Source organism: Mus pahari, chromosome 10 (assembly GCF_900095145.1).
Source record: "Mus pahari chromosome 10, PAHARI_EIJ_v1.1, whole genome shotgun sequence".
Lineage (NCBI taxonomy): Eukaryota > Metazoa > Chordata > Mammalia > Rodentia > Muridae > Mus > Mus pahari.
In genome coordinates, this window is record NC_034599.1 from 68,894,887 (window position 1) to 68,911,762 (window position 16,876).

The window sequence follows — 16,876 nt, forward strand, 5'->3', positions numbered from 1 at the left end:
GAGAGAGAGAGAGAGAGAGAGAGAGAGAGAGAGAGAGAGAGAGAGAGAGAGAGAGAACACTCCAGGGAGTCAGAAACAGACAGAGACCTTCAGCCAAATTAGCCTGTCAGTGAGCTCTGTGTCAGCAAGAGACCTGGTGTCAAAGCAAAAGTTCTATGGCACCTGAGGAGTGACAGCTGACATTGTCCTTTGGCTTCCGCAGGCAAGTGAATACAAATGGACCCCCACTGAAATGTACACACATCCCGTATTTAAGTAGGACAAGGCTCCTTTATAATCTTCGAGTCCTGTATCCTTAGACTGCTCACCCTCCTGCAAGCATCCTGGGCTTCTGTTGGTGTAAGCATGCAATGCAAGAGACGGGCTTAAAGCAGAGGTTCTCGACCCGCAGGTCACAACCCTTTAGGAGGGGTCATCTAAGACCGTTGGAAAACACAGATGTTTACCTTATGATTCATAACAGTAGCAAAATTACAGTTACGAAGCAGCAACTAAAATAATTTTATGGTTGAGGGCTCATCACAACATGAGGAACTGTTTTACAGGATCGCAGCATTAGGAAGGGTGAGAGCCACTGGCTTAAAGCTTTCCCTATGGCCTAGTGGCGGTCCCCTACCTCACTGACAAAAACTAATAAAATCACAGGTGTAGGAGGCATCTCTAAACAGACCTGCCCCCCCCCCCCTTATTGGTAACTCCACTGCTCTCTGCCTTCTCTGGAGCAAGAAGAGACAGACTCCAGGGCAGCAGACTCCCTTTCATTACTGGCTTGTGTGCAACTGGGAGAAAAAGAAATGTGGTGCAAGAGTCAAGGCTAAGAGACAACTGAACCTCGGGAAAAGATATTTGTCCAGGAAGAGCTAGGAGTGAGAGACTAGCTCCTGCCAACTTCAGGAAAGATGCCTGTGTCAGTGTGAGCCCCACCCGCAGGTGCTCCTCTCTGCTGATACCACCCTGCTCCTTGCCTGCTGCTGTGATTTCTAGAAGGTAAATAGGTGCCTGTGTTTTATCAACCTGGGCTAGACCCAGTGGTGGAGGCACAGGCTTGGTTACAGCCAGGCAAGGTGGAAGTGATTCTCAGCAGACATGTATGATTTGAGCTTTGGCTCTAGCTGTCATCCTCCTGTGGATGTCTTCACCCCACTCCCAGCTCCATCCGTGGCCCCATGCCCTGTGTTTGTTTCCTCACAGGCTCCTGCATTTGTGTAAACATGCAGGGCCTTTCTCCTCAGGCACAGGCATGCTGTTGGTGATTTGTGAGTGTCTTGGTAATCCCTGCAATGCAGCAAAGTCTCTGGCACAATGAGCTGAGGGTATTCAGTAAGTATTCTGAAGCAAATGCAAACAAATTGAGGTAAGGAGGAAGCAGAGAGAAGAGAAGCCAGCTGGTGAGAAAAAAGTAAGGATTTAATAAGATAGGCGTTGAGGTAGCAGAAAGTGAAATGGAATAAAAACAAGGAAGTTATTATAGAAGATTAGCATGGCACACTTAGAAAAAGTAAAGTAAGGCAAAACTGGGGAGTATTGAAGTGACAGAGGTCGCTCATGTAGTACAAGACTTTGCTTTTTAAATGACATTCAACAAATGGAGTTAGGGCACATGGGATATCCTTTGTGTTGGTAGAATTTCAACACATTTACTTTTACTTTTAAAGTATGCGTTTATGGGTATATTCACGAAAATGCAGGTTCCCAGTGAGTCCAGAAGAGGGCACTGGATGCTCAGGAACTAAATTCTAGTCTGTAATTATATTTAAATTATATGAGCTGTCCAACATAGGTGCTAGGAATCAAACTTGGATCCTCTGCAAGAGCAGTACCTGTTCCAACCACTGAGCCATCCCTTCAGTCCCTGCAGTGGGATTTTAAAGAGGCAGAGGGAGTTCAGCACAGTGGCCAAAGATTACTTACTCTTGTAATCCCAGCATCCGGGAGGTGGGGGCAGGAGGATCAGAGGCTCCAGGTCATCCTCAGCTGTATAGACAGTTGAAGGCCAGCCTAAGCTATGAGTGACATTGTCAAGACACTAGGCTGAAATGAATGCTGAAGAAAAGGATCTCACTGTTACAGTGCATTGCAGCCACATGTCCAGTAGCACGCAATAAACATATATGTGTTAGTGGATGCTGGTTTGTTGGGCATTTTCAAAAATGAAACCAGCATATGCAATACTACTATCCTGGGGACATTTATGATTCCCCAGGATATGCTTATGTAATGCACTGTATTTATTTATTTATTTATTTTTAATATAAATGACAGTTTCTTTCATACAGAGTTGTGGTGTCAAGGGGGAGGAGCAGCACTGGAAGGATGCTGACCCCACTTTGACGATGGACAGGAACATGTCAGAGGAGATCCCGTCAACAAGCCGGAAACAGAGATTCATTCTTACACAGATCAGTTTAATATTTTCCATGTGTTACCCTAAGCAAATATACTAGGCAAGTTGTTTTCCGTATTGTTCTTGGATATGAGAAAAAAAACATCTGACTCACCGCTGGAATAGGTTTGTAGAATTCACAGGCACAAAAACAACTGCTTTGCCAACAACACAAGTGCGCATTTAAAGTTAACCACAAAGTGACTCAGTAGTAAAGACATTGAGAGCAGAGAGTTTGTTTTTCCTCTGCAGCCCGACCCAACAATTCCATATGTTTAGCCCTCAATAAGTATTTGTTTGATTTAATTAAGAATGAATGTAGGGCTGGAGACAAGGCTCAGGGGTTGAGAGCATTCGCTGCTCTTCTGAGGACCCAGGTTTGGTTCTAGCTCCCACATACACATCTATTAGCTTAACAGTGCCTCTGTAACTTCAACTACAGATTTGACGCCCTCTTCTGGCTTCTGTGGGCACTGCACACATGTGCTTATCTCCCCTGACACATAATTAAAAAAATAATGAAATAGATCTTTTAAAAATGGACTAGATGGTTTTAAGTTTTAAAAATGGCTTTCAGTATAAATCTTTGAATAGTTAAGTGTAGCACAATCTAAAACAAAACTACACAACAACAACAAACCTTGAAGAAAACAAAAGGCCCTTTAAGGTCTAACCCTGAGGTTTTAAAGAGGGGACTATAGTTCTCTGAATTGTTCCTGGACTGAATAGATGTGAAATAGCGTGCCACTCACAAAAGGCTCCCTTGAGCTTCTCGAGTTTCTTTTCCCACGCTAACGCCCATCTCTCTAACAATGACTGCATGAAACATACTTGGCCGTTTAGTTTGTTAGTGCTGTGGCTACACAGCTTAACAAGAAGCAGGGGGGGATTTGCAGGTACTATGTGAGAACATGCGGGTAAAGCTGGGAGCTACACTTGAATCTTCAGCCGTCCAACAGTTGGGGACCCTTCCTTGGTTGTATTGCTTTCTTATATGGTCTGGGTCATGCGTATTGGAGTCGCAGAGATTAATGTACATTATCTGCTTAATTCCTACCTTGATCTCTGAGTGATGGTTAGCATTGCTGTTACCTACTAAGGTAATAAAATAATGTCTCCTGAAACATTACTATTATTTTTTAAAAGATTTTCCAGTTTGCAGGAGGCATAGAGTTGTTTGTTTTTGACGCGTTTTATTGAAAACAGATTTTTTTTTTCAGACAATATATTTTGACTCCAGTTTCAAGTCTCTCTACTCCTCTCAGATTCTCCCATCCAGATCCACACACGTTTTATTTCTCTTAAAAAGCAAACAGACAGACATCTAAGGGATAGTAATAAAATAAAAGGTTAGAACAGGCCACATCAGCCAAACAAGAAAAAGCACAAGAAACACATAGAGATGCAAAGACAAACATGGTCACACACATGGGAATCTCATAAAAACCTAACCATGGGGGATCGTTTCATCTTCTGAAAATTTCCTCAGTTTTTTTTCTCTTTAACAACTTCAAGTTTGATTGTATATGTCTTTCATTGGCTTTGTTTTAGTTACCCTAAGATATTTTATACTTTAGAGGTTATTGGGAAAGGTGTTGTTTCTCAGTCTGTTTGCCATTTGTATACAAGAAAAACTACCCTTTTGTGTGTTAGTTTTGGACCTAGCTACTTTGCTGAAAACATGAGTCAGATGTAGAGGTTTCCTGGTGAAAATTTTGGGGTCACTTATTACACTATCATATGAGGATACTCTGCAAATGAGGGTAGTCTGACTTCATGTGTGTGTGTGTGTGTGTGTGTGTGTGTGTACTTCCTGTTTATGTATTCCCTTGATCTCTTTCTGTTGTCTTATCGATCTAGTTGAGACTTCAAGTATTACCCTGAATCAGTATGGAGAGAGTGGGCAACCTCGTCTTGTTCCTAATCTTAGCAGAATGGCTTTGAGTTTCTCTCCATTTAAGCTGATGTTGGATACAGGCTTGCTGTAAATTGCTTTTATTATGTCTTAAAGTTTTCTAAGTGGCAGCTAATCATTTACTCGTATTGGCAAGGAGCTTGGCTTTAGTGTTGGCTAAGGGTTAATTTGGGAGTAGTTATGCTTCTAAAAGTAGAGGGCAGGATCTTGCTTCTGAGGGTAGAACACAGGAGTGTGTGTGTGTGTGTGTGTGTGTGTGTGTGTGTGTGTGTGGTATGTTATTCTTATTTGCCTTGGACATCCTTCAACTCAGTACATTCATTTACTATTGTTGTCTTGCCTTATCTAATATTCGGGCAGGTTTTGGAAGACACACTTCTGTGGGTACCATGCCAAGGACACAGGAGATCCCAGGTTCCCGTGGGTCCAGGTTGCTTCATACCCTCTGTGGTTAAGGTTGCTGTGACATGGCAGGTCCCATGCAGCTGACAGGGCTGTGCAGATGCTCTTTCTGTTGCTTTCTTTAGTTTGCTTTGCTTCGTTTTCCAGTATGAAACTGGACTTTGCCACCAACCAACCAGTTGTATGACAGTACCAGCCTATTTCCTCCTGTTGCACATCTCTGGTCTTTTGAGGTTTATAAAGGCAATTTGTGCCCAATAACCAGAATGATATTTTTAAGATAAAATTATCATATTGTAATTAACTCACAAATAAAAACATCCCACTGATAGATAAAGGGATCCACTCAAACACTTGCCAAGTTCCAAACTCTGAAGAGATAAAATGGCCTTACTGGATTCATGGAATTTCACACTTTAGCTAACAATTACTGTTTTATTCACTTATCTGTCACAAGGAGGGTAGGTAAGAGTGACAATTGAAACTAGAAAAAATTATTAGCTTTATATCCACTTTCATGATTCCTGTGAACCCAGACCCATTTAAAGAATGTAATTCAATGAATTTTAACACTGTAATTCCCTTAATATCCACATAAACTCAAAACCTATGAATAAAACTCTCTCTGGCTTAAGACTGACCAGCCTATTTGTTCTGATAACTTAAACAAAAGACTCTTTCTTGAAGTGATTCATGCGGGTCTCTTCCGGTGGCTGTGGGTTTAGAGGGACTCAGGGTTGTTCCTTGTCACTTAGCCTAGGCACCCCCAGAAGCCGCACTGGTGAGACCTGAGACTCCAGATCGCATCATCACTGATGCAGTCTTTGCTCACAGATGCTTTCCCTCGCTCGGGAGGCTATTATGAAAATTCATACCTTGTGCCACAGGACTTTCTTTGGTAATTATTTTTCTTGTCTGTCCTCAGCCAAAGGGTCCAGACTGTCTGTGTGTCTGTCTGTGCGTCTGGGTGTGTCCCCAAGCAAAGCTATTTATGATTAAGTTAGCAACCCCAGGGACCAGTAGGCACCAATAGCAGAACTAAGTGTCTATCCTGCTAATCACTATGCTGGTCTCAGGTAGGTCAGAAAGGAGAGAACAGAGATTGTGAGGAAAAATGACAACAGCCATTCCTTGGGACTGCCTGGCACTGTCTTTATAGAGAAAGAGTTAGGAGAGAGTCCAACTTTAAGAACAGTGGATGCTGTATGAAAATTATAATAAATAAAGGGTCTGGTGACTTGGCTTGATCTCTCTCTCTCTCTCTCTCTCTCTCTCTCTCTCTCTCTCTCTCTCTCTCCCTCCCTCCCTCCCTCCCTCCCTCTCTCCCTTCCTACCTTCCTTTCTTTTTTTCTGATTACAAAGGAATTTTCCTGGGTTGATGAGTACGGCTTTCTGATGAGAACATCTGAGTCCTGTGCATTCTGTAGACTTTGCTAGGAGACTTGGTTTTGGTTCTGGCTCAGCTGCTCTTTACCTGGGTCACCTTCACTACGTGACTAACTTTTCTGAAGTTTGATATATGTATGTATATGTATATATATGTATATGTATATGTATATGTGTATGTATATGTATATATATACATATACATATACACACATATCTGTTGAAATGGAAGAGGTGCTTGTTACCTCTAACATTGCTGTCTTTAGCTCAGGATTATCAGAGACTTGGGCAAACAAAGTTGTATTTCACCTGTAAGCAAACAATAAATACTTTATAAGCATGTTCCCAATAAAGAGTAGCAACACTTTTTTTAGTGTTAGCACTTTCATGGTTTTGAATGCGTCAAATTAGTGGTTGATTTTAAAGGTCAACTTGTCACAACCTAGAATTGCCTGAGAAACTTGAGCTGAGAAACTCTCTAGATCAGGCTGGCCTACAGACATGTGTGTAGGGGATTGTCTGGATTGTTAACTGATGAGGAAAGGCTCGAGTCACTGTGGGTGGCATCATTCCCTAGGCAGGCATCCTGAGCTGTATGAGATAGGAGAAAGTTCGACAAGAGCAAGCAGGCAGAGAACAGTATGGGTGCATTTGTCTCTCCTTGTTCTTGACTGTGGCCTTGACTTCCCCTCAATGATGAACTATAACTTGGAATGGTAAGCCAAATCAATTATTTTCTTCCACACATTGCCTTTGGCTAGGATGTTTTATCACATCAAAAAGAATAAAACTAGAAAACAATACTTTCATGAAAAAAAAGTTGTTTGTCTGAAATTTACTTTTAACTAGTTAGCTTGTGATTCTATTTACTAAACATGGCAGGCATAATTTTCTCCCCAGTAGTTGATTAGTATACCATCATAGAACTTAAGCTTAATGATAATGAATTGGATGATGTCATGGATAAATGTCCTGGATATGCCCACAATGCCTCTTAGAAATAAGTAGTAGTGCCAAAAGTGAACACGGGGACTCTACTACTGGCAAAACTATCGTTCATCAGATATGATACATCCCCCAGCCACAGAGAAAATCTTAGTGATTCCTTGCCTTTGTCATTCAGTCAGTAGACATACTGAGAATCAACTGTAAGTGAGGCAGGCAATGAACAGTCTATATAGAAACGATTAACCTAATGTCAATTTTCAGAGGTCATTTTTTCTAATTTTATGGATAAGAAAAACAGGGCTCCAAGGTTTGTTCCTCACCTCTGAAACAGAAGAGGAAGAGACAGAGATGAGTGTGACTCTAGCTTCTTCTTCTTTCTTAAGAAAACATGTTTTCATTGAAAATGAGAGAGATGATGATGTCCTAGGTACACACCCATTATGGCTGTTCTTCTTGGTAAGATACAGGCATAATGTACTCTCCCAGACCAAGAGAAGCTATATCATTTCTGCTGTACTTCTTCATTAGCATGATGGGAGTTTACCTCCATAATTCTATCTCTTATTTTTGTGAATGCTCATGTGTGTGTATATGTGTGTGGGCGTGTGGATGTGACAGCGTACATGTGTATGGATGGGTGTGTGTGAGCACATGTGCATATGTATGTGTGCATGTGAATGTGTGTGTGCGCATGCATGTGTGTGTGTTCACATATGTGTGCTGGTACACGGAAGCTGGGGCAGAGAGTCAGATCCCCTGGAACTGACACGACAAGTGCTTGTGAGCTGACCATCTTGGATTCAAGGAACCGAAAATGGGTTCTCTGAAAAAGGGCAAGTGCTCTTAACCACTAAGCTGTGTTTCTAGCTCTCAACCACTACGTCTTAAAGTCTCTTCCCCACTGTCTAGATCGGATATCAATACTTAAGAAATATTTAGCTGACCTGGAGAGATGGCTCGACTAATAAAGAGTAGGCTCACAATGAAAAGAATAAGAACTATTTAGTGAACATCAGGCAAGGTCCTAGGGTGAGGACAGGGCAGTGACTCACAGTTTCCCAGGTGTTTCCTGCTTGATGGCAGAGACCAGCTTTGCAGAGGGCCTGGGAGGCACCCATTGTTAGAATAAGCCAGCACTGATATTTAAACCTTTCAATGTGTTTTACTTAAAGTCACTCTGAGCACGTGCTGAGAGTTCCTGCAGCTGTCCTTAGCTGCCAGCATAATAACTATGTGACCAGAAGGGTCAGATATGTCTTCGCAAACTCTGCAATGACTTGAGCCCTCTGTTTTTAAATTATTGCTGCATTGGTCATGTTTTACTCAGTTAGCGCTCTCCGTCCTTTGGATACACAGGTTAGAGAGTTTTGATTTCTTCCCCAACCTTGCCTCCACCTTTCCTGAGTGATCGGCAGCAGACACACTTCTGGGAAGCTGCTCTTCAGTTGTATCAGAGTAAAGATCTATTGCTGGGATTCGAGGAACAGTTCTGTGATCTGGCTGTAAAGATAGGTGTGTCTCCCTCTGCAGGAGTCATTTGATATGCTCATCCTGGACACCAAGCTGCCCCTACTGCTTAAAGGTGTTAAAAAGAAATGCTAAAACAAACAGAAACCAGAGTCATGATGATCTCAGTGCACAGGGCTGAAGCTGTAGTAGACATGGTAGAAAACGGAAGTGAAAACCCGCTCCCTGAATGGGTGGTTTCTCATTCCCAGCAGATGACAGGAGAAAATACAGGAAGATGTGGGGCAGACTTCCAAACAGGACCAATACGGGTAAACGGGTAAAGGGAGGGACCCAGGGGCTCCCAGCCTTGTGCCCCTTTTAACTTGATGAGATGGAACTGGTTTCATGTTATTTATTTATTTATTTATTTATTTACTTATTTATTTATTTATTTTCTCTCTTTCTGTGGCTTGACCTTCTGGCTTTCCCTGAGGTTCTGTAATCTGTTAGTGGAAAAGAGTGATGTTCATTCTCCTGGGTGACCATCAGTATCCTCCTTACAGAACCTTTTCATAGAAAGGAAACATAGTCACAATTCAGGACTTGAATGGTACAAAACTATTTGCAAGTAAGAGATTCAAAATCATCTCTTATTCAAGAGCAAAATGCTGAAAATATACAAGCGAACAGGTTTGGCTTTATGAAGCACAGAAAGTGGGGCATCTAAACATTGTATCAAAAATGACATTTTGCTCTTATTTGACATTGTAGCTGACTTGTAATGCATGTTTAACTGTGTAATTTTAGAAGTAAAATCGAATACTGTTTTTACTTCGTATATATTGTATTTGTTTTTAGACCTAATTAAATTGTATCAAATCCAGTATAGGCCCTTTAACTATTAAATCTAAAATATTCTTAGATTTATTTATTTTATTTCGGGTGCATAATTGTTTTCTTACATGTATCTGTGTGTTATGTATACCTGGTGTCTGCTGAGGTCAAAATAGGGCATCGTATGCCATGGAACTGGATTGAGGATGGTAGTGAGCCACGATGTAGGTGCTTAGATGTAGGTGTGGACTATGGGTTCTCTAAAAAGCAACAAGCGTTCTTATCTGTTGAGTCTTCTCCTTAGTGCCTGGATTAAGGCAGTTTCCCCTTAAAGCTTTTGCCATCGAGAAATGACACAATCATACGTCTATCCGCACACACCTATGTGTATATGAAACGTGACTATTGAAGATTGGAGCTAACTCCAAAAGAAAGATTGATACAGTGTCAGGCACTTTCAATATGTGATTGATGATAACACATGCTCTCAAGTATTCAGCACACTTGCTACATGTTAAAGCCTCCTTAGGAAAACAGTGGTGTGTGGGTGTGGGCGTGGGTGTGGGTATGGAATTCAGTAACTTTAGGGTTATCCATTTCCAGGAATATTCTGTCCACCGGCTATGACCATTCTGGTAACCTCCCTGAGAAAGATAAGAAAGATGGTATCTGGGTCAGTTAGTCAGGATATGAGAGGAAGTTATTTGACAGTCACGTAAGACATGAGGTTTTATGTGTATTTGCTTGTTTATGTGCTTGTTCAGTGTCTATACTGATCATGTCATATAATAGTGATTACATTACTTATGTAAGTTATGTTACATAATGCCAAACTCTTGGATATACTTGTTACTGTGACTAAGGATTGGAAGGAAGGCAATTTTATTTACCCTTTTTAAAGTCTGTAATATCCTGTCTGAGGCTGCACCACTTTAAAAATTCCTGGGTTGTTTTGTTTTGTTGTTTAATAACAGAAGTATATGTTTCAAACTGTACTTAAGTAGCTCAGATTTCAAATTCATTAAAGGATAAATATAAGTCCATAATGGTTTCAAACATCCCCAAATATTACTAGACATTCAAATTAGAGATATAATCATTATAAGCTAAGAGGTGTGAAATGATGGTTTGTAAACCTCTATTCCAAATGTTTTAAGCTTGTCTTGACTTCATTATTTGAAACAGAATAGGCAAATTTCTTTATAGTTTATATAGACTGTCTATAATCAAATTGCTCTGGGATACACTCAAGAAGTTTGGTACCTAAACAATAAAGTTTGGTTTATTAGAATTGAGTGGATACATAAGACCCTAGACCCCACCCAGTACTTAAAGGTTCTCCTTGATCAGTGATTTCCTTAGGTATATAAGATGCTTCAAATGACATTCTGAGATATATATTGGGCCTCTTACATGTTGACAGAAAAATTTCAACTTTATGGAGTCTCTTAAAAATTTTGACTGAAAATAACTGGATGTCCCAATGGATCCCAAGTTTTCCATTACTTCTGTCTCAAGTTCAGTTCTTTTAACCTATGAACTGAAAATGGGCTGCTATTTTTATTTAAGACAATATAGGGGCTGGAGATACACAGCAGTTGGTTTCCAGCACCCATGTCACACAGCTCACAACCTCCTCTAACTCAGCTGCAGGAGATTGAGGCCCTCTTCTGGACTCTACAGACATTGCACTCATATGCACACACACACAAACACACACGCACACGCACATGCACACTCACATGCACACATGCACATGCACACGCACACACACACACTCACACGCACGCGCACACGCACACACACACACACACTCACATGCACATGCGCACGCACACACACACACACCATTAAAATAAAACACATTTTAAAATATAAATTGTGTATGCTGATCCTATGTTTTCACACATCAACATGTATTCATTTATCTTGTAACATTACAGCTTCACTTCACTGATCTTTTTTTCTGGTACCCTGAGACTGTATATATGATGTATAGTTCAAACAGTTAGTTCTTCTATCAATGATTACAGGTAATTCATGTACCCATATTAAACTCATCCAGCCCAGAATTTAATATCTTCTTTGAAAATTATTTTACTGAACTTCCTATGATTTTTATGTAAGCTAATTGATTATTAACCTAAACAATTAACTTTAGTCGTATCTGCTATCTGATTTAATTTTTTCTTTGCCCAAAATTGTTTCATATAACATTTTTCAAATAACAATTTGAGTCATAGATTATTGTTCTTTTTATAATAATATACAGTTTTCTCTATATTGATTTCTTCTGAATTATTTGTGCTTATCTAGCTTTTCTTATACATAAAATTTTACTTTTGATATTTAACTCAAATTAAGTATGTGCATTTAAGGTTATATTTCATCTAGTAGGGAAGCCTAAATTTGTCATTTTTTTTTTAATACAAGGCTTCATCATCATTGAGCCTTGATAATATCTAATTGTTATTATGTTTTCTTGGTTGGTCAAGGACCGTTTAAGATACATTGTTTCTATCACAAATATTTATAAATGAATTGTTTGTGTTCTGTGTGTTGAGGGTATTGGAGGAAATATAACTTAAAAATATTAAGATTTGGACAAATATTGTTTCCTGTATACTATTACCCATTTCTAGTAAATGGTGTACCTAACAGTCGTATAGTGGGAATGTTTTAATCTCCAACAGTGGCTTTGTTCAAAACCCATATTTTCAGTACTATACCAGCTTTATCTGGTACATCCTCCCCTGCCTTTCATTTCCAGCCTTGGCATGCTAATGCCTTAGGAAGCTTTTGTGAGTAGGATATGCTCTGAGATAGCCTAGGTTCGGTGGTTAAGACCACTGACTGCTCTCTCGGAGGACTCAGTTCCATTCTCCAGCACCCCCATGGTGTTTCACTACCATCTGACACTCTGATCCCTGGGGATCCAATGCCATCTTCTAGTCTCCCCAGGTACCACACACACACACACACACACACACACACACACACATACACACACACATGATGCATAGACACAACGTTATTATACAAAAGGTGAAAACATTTATAAAAAAGAATTTGTTTTTTAACAGCTATTTTCTTCGGTGTACTTTTACTATATTCTCTGGGATGTTTAGATGTGATTTTAAGTTTAATTTAGCACTTTCTCTTTCCTGTGCTGTTTCTTTGCTCCTGAGCTCCTTTTTTTCTATTTGATCAATACATTTCTTTCTTTTTGATGTAACATGTGTTTGTTTCTTTCCATATCCTGTCGTAATTCCTGCCTTAAGAATATCTCATCAATATCCTTTCTTTCAGAGTGAGTTAACAGGGATCTACTTCCTCGTCCATGCAATTACCTCACTTTTTTGTTTCCCTCTAGTGTCAGTCAACACTCTTCTTTGTTACTATGCTAGTCCTACTTTGCTTTCTGTTGCTGTGATAGAGACCATGACTGAAAGGAATTTGAGGAAGCAAGGGTTTATCTGTCTCGGAACTCATCATTGAGGGAGCCAGAGCAAGAACAGGAGCAGAGATGAGAACCATGAAAATCAATTGGCTATTCTGGTCCCCATGACTTGCTTCCTCTGGCTTGACCCCCATGGCTTGCCCAGCCTAATTTCATGTATAACTCAGAACCACCTCTCTAGAGATAGTACTGCCCTCAGCAGACTGACCCCTCTACCCCCCACCCCAACACCAATCAATCAACAGTCAAGGCAAGTCCTCAGGACATACCACGTCAAGTTCATCTGGTCAGTCCTTCAGTTGTTTGTATTTATTACACCTATGAATGCAATGCACACTCTACTAGGGAGCTGGATTCCCCAAACTTTAAATTCTTGAAAGAGGGGGAGGGAGAGAGAAGAAGAGGAGGGAAAGGGGCAAGGGAGGGGAAAGGGGAGAGAGGAGAGAATATGAATTAAATAGTCCAGGCTGGACTTTACCTAGTGTCCTTCCTGCCTTGGGTTCGCAAGGTTTTTTTAGATTTTAGATTTGTGTCACAAGGACTGGCTACATCTATTTGTTTTTGTTTGTTTTGTTTTTCTTTTTAGGTTTTAATGTCTTTGTCAATTTAATAATTTCTAACAGTTTATTTGTTCTTTCTATGGTGAATTTTAGATCAGTTACTTATTTTTAGTCCCCAGGCACCCTTATCGCTCATGGTTTATTATTTTCACGGCTGTGTCATAACTTTTTATTATGAGTTTATGATTATAGTTATGATTCCTTAAGAATTCTGTTCAGACTTGGTTTGTTACAGTATCTTCCAGAATGCTCCCCGAAGAAAACAAAATCCAACATTAATGATCTATAATGGTCCTGCAAAATACTTTAAGAAATATGCAGTAAATATATACATTAAAGTATAAGTTTTGATTTATGTACACACTTATAAACCCTCCACCAGAGTCCAGACAGTGAACGTGTTCACCACCCTCAAAGCTGTCAGCATTTGGGGCCTGCAAAGATTATTAATCAGTTTAAGATACTAAACTACTCTTGCAGAGAGAGGATCAGAGTTCGGTTCCCAACTCCCCCATCAGGCAGTTCACAACCTCCTGTAACTTTTGCTCCAAGGAATTCAGCACCCTCTTCTGACCCCAGAGATGCTGCACTCCTGTGCACAGATATGCATGCATACCTTTAATTACAAATAGAATAAATCTTAAATTAGAAAAAGAACGTCTCTCCATGTTTCCCTGTGGGTCCTCACACTCTCCTGTTTATTCTTCCTGTCTGCAAGGCTTCACAGCCCTGCTCTCTACATTTAGTTACTATGTCTGAATATGAACTTTCTAGTATTTTACCCAGAGGGTCATACAACATTGTTTTTTGTTGTTGTTGTTGTTTTGTTTTTTTAGGTACCTGATATTTTCAAATAACTAGTTTAAGATTCATATAGTGTGGGTCAATGAGTCCTTTATTTGGTTGGGGAATAGTATCCCATTGTGTAGCTATGCCTCTGCTTATTTATCTGGTTACCTATTCATTGGCATTTGGCTTGTTTACAGCTTTAACTATTGTGAGTAAGGTTGTGCATATAGCAATCTTCCTATAAACACACACTGTTTTTCTCCTATTGAATAAGACGTAGAACAGAATGGCTGAGTCATGGAGCAAATATGCATCTGGCTTTGGAAGAAATGGCCACCATGACTCCCACCAAATACAAAAACTGTACTCAAATACACTTGACCTGGAGCTCACTATACAGTTGAAGCCAACCTTGAACTTGTGCCAAAACTCCTTCCCCGGCTTTCCATTGCTGGAATTACAGATGTTGAGTTTCCCCAGTTTTAAGGGAGATAACCATGCACATTTTTTTTTCTCTCAGTTCCTCCGTATCTGGTGTTCACCCAGCATGAGGGGTGCTCTGCAGGCTGTGGCCCTCTGGGGAAGAAAAGCTCCTCCCCACAGCATCACGGCCATCATGATCACAGATGACCAGCAAACCATAGTGACTGGAAGTCAGGAGGGTCAGCTCTGCCTCTGGAGCCTCTCACTTGAACTGAAGGCAAGTAAAGTTGCAGGCATGACAAGTGTCCACTTTGCTTCTCAGACCTACAGTCACGGAGGAGGCCTTGTGTGAAGGTGGGAAAGATGTTCATTACAGAACAAATCAAGATGTTATGTGAAAATCATGAATAGTGCTAATAATCTCCACTGCCAGCTACATATTATCACCCTTTGAGCTGAACTCAGTTTCACTATTCTCTACTCTGAATTATATGGGCGAGTAAGTGAGCTGTAGATGTTTAAGTATAGTTCTAAAGAATAATGGCCCATTAAAATAAACAAAAGGCACTCCTGAAAGCCACTATTAACTAAATGAGTAATATCTTAATTATCTGGACATTTTTGATGGGTTAGCCTTCTTGCTATTCTTTGGAGTCTCTGCTTTGCGACACTTTTTTACAGACCACATCAAAACCTCTACATTCAATTTACTGTTATCATCCTCTGGTTTCAGAACCTGGCCTCACCTAGTATTGGACCCATCGATTAGCAATTAATTGTTTCTGTCCCAAGTCATAAACATTTAACATATCGGAATAGATATTTGCTTAACTCTAGCAGTCTCTAGACCCAATTTGAACAATTAAACTAATGATGTACTTAAAGTGTACTGCCCTCATTAAGATGCCTTTTAAAGATCAAAACTATTTTTAGCCTTTAAAGTCTGTCACTTTTAAACCTAAATTAACAATTAATTGTAATTCTATTTTATAGTGTAATTAATTAATGCCTCCTGTCACTGAACACTTCTACTGTAGGAGTGTTGAGAGCTGCAGAGCAGAACAGCTCAGCTTAGTGATTATGAATACCTTTGGAGAGAGTGGGTAACAGTTCAGTAGATATGCTTCAAAATCGGTGGTCATATAAATACAAAAATGTACGTTCTTTATTATCACTTAAACTTGATCTCCTTAATGACCTAAAAATTCTCTTGCCAATCTTTTAAAATCTTTTTTTATTATAATATTTTCTGGCTGAAGCAGTTGCCTAGCAATCCATAGCTCAGTATAAGCTTAAGGAATTTGAATTCCTACTATCCTACTTTTTCTTTATGTTCCTGATATCTGTTTAGTATTTGGTCGCCGAGAACTCTGACTGTGTATTAACAGTTAGCTTGGTTGAGTTCATACTTGAAGGAAGACACCTGTGCTGTTGGCCCAGGAAGTTGCAGTATAAGAGAGACAGGACTTGGCTAATTAGGCCACCCTGTGATGAGCCTAAGCAGCCAGTAGTTAGCCCTGTGGCATTTCTTTCTTTAGGACAAGTTAATTTCTTGGTGTTAGATTAGTGGTTCTGCACAGGAGGCTAGCTTGCCTCATAAAGGACATTTGGTGATATTTTCAGATACTTGGTTGTCAAAATTGGAATCAGGGAGATACCACTGGCACTTAGTAGTTCCCGTTGATGTCTTAAAGTGCATATGACTATCTAGAACAAAGGAGATCCTAACCAAATGCCGTCATACCGATATTGAAGAACTCAGCATCACAGGTATGGAATGAAACTCACATCATCACGGTGGGAGAAGCAGCTCACTTAATTTAAGGCAACACCCACCCTGCACCTGTAGGAAGGTGGAGAGAGCCCTGCTGCTGGATCCAGGTATGAGCTATGGTGACAGGAAGATGAGCTAGGAGAGGAGATAAGGTTTGGCCCCGGTGATGCTTTGATGACCAAGAAAGGGGTGATATGAATCCTCCGAGCAAGGGGAGCCTCTGGAATGAGCTGACCTGGGGTTGGATGACCCTTTTGTTCTAGAGGTTCACTATGAGAATAAAATGTTGGGTAGAACAAATATGATATTTTATGACTTTATGGTTTTGACTGCTGTGTACCTTGTATGAATGGCACTACTCAGAACTTAACTTTTAGTGCAGGGCTTATTTTGTTAGTCCATGGTCATCATGACAGGGAGCATAGCAGGCAGGCAGGCAGGCAGGCAGGCAGGCAGGCAGACAGGCAGGCAGGCAGGCAGGCAGGCAGGCAGGCAGGCAGACAGACAGGCAGGCAGGCAGGCAGGGAGACAGGCAGGCAGGCAGGCAGGCAGG

At 40.5% G+C, this 16,876-nt stretch overlaps 1 protein-coding gene across 3 annotated transcripts in view; it reads left to right on the forward strand.

Annotated features, from left to right (window-relative positions):
• Window positions 1-16,876, forward strand: part of Wdr72 (WD repeat domain 72) — a 172,301-nt gene that overhangs the window by 7,283 nt on the left and 148,142 nt on the right. For all 3 annotated transcript variants that reach the window (XM_021207686.1, XM_029543846.1, XM_029543845.1), the window contains exon 2: window positions 14,647-14,826. In XM_021207686.1, coding sequence (XP_021063345.1) covers window positions 14,674-14,826 — 153 coding nt within the window. In that variant the 5' untranslated portion in view covers window positions 14,647-14,673. The remainder of the gene's footprint in view (window positions 1-14,646; window positions 14,827-16,876) is intronic.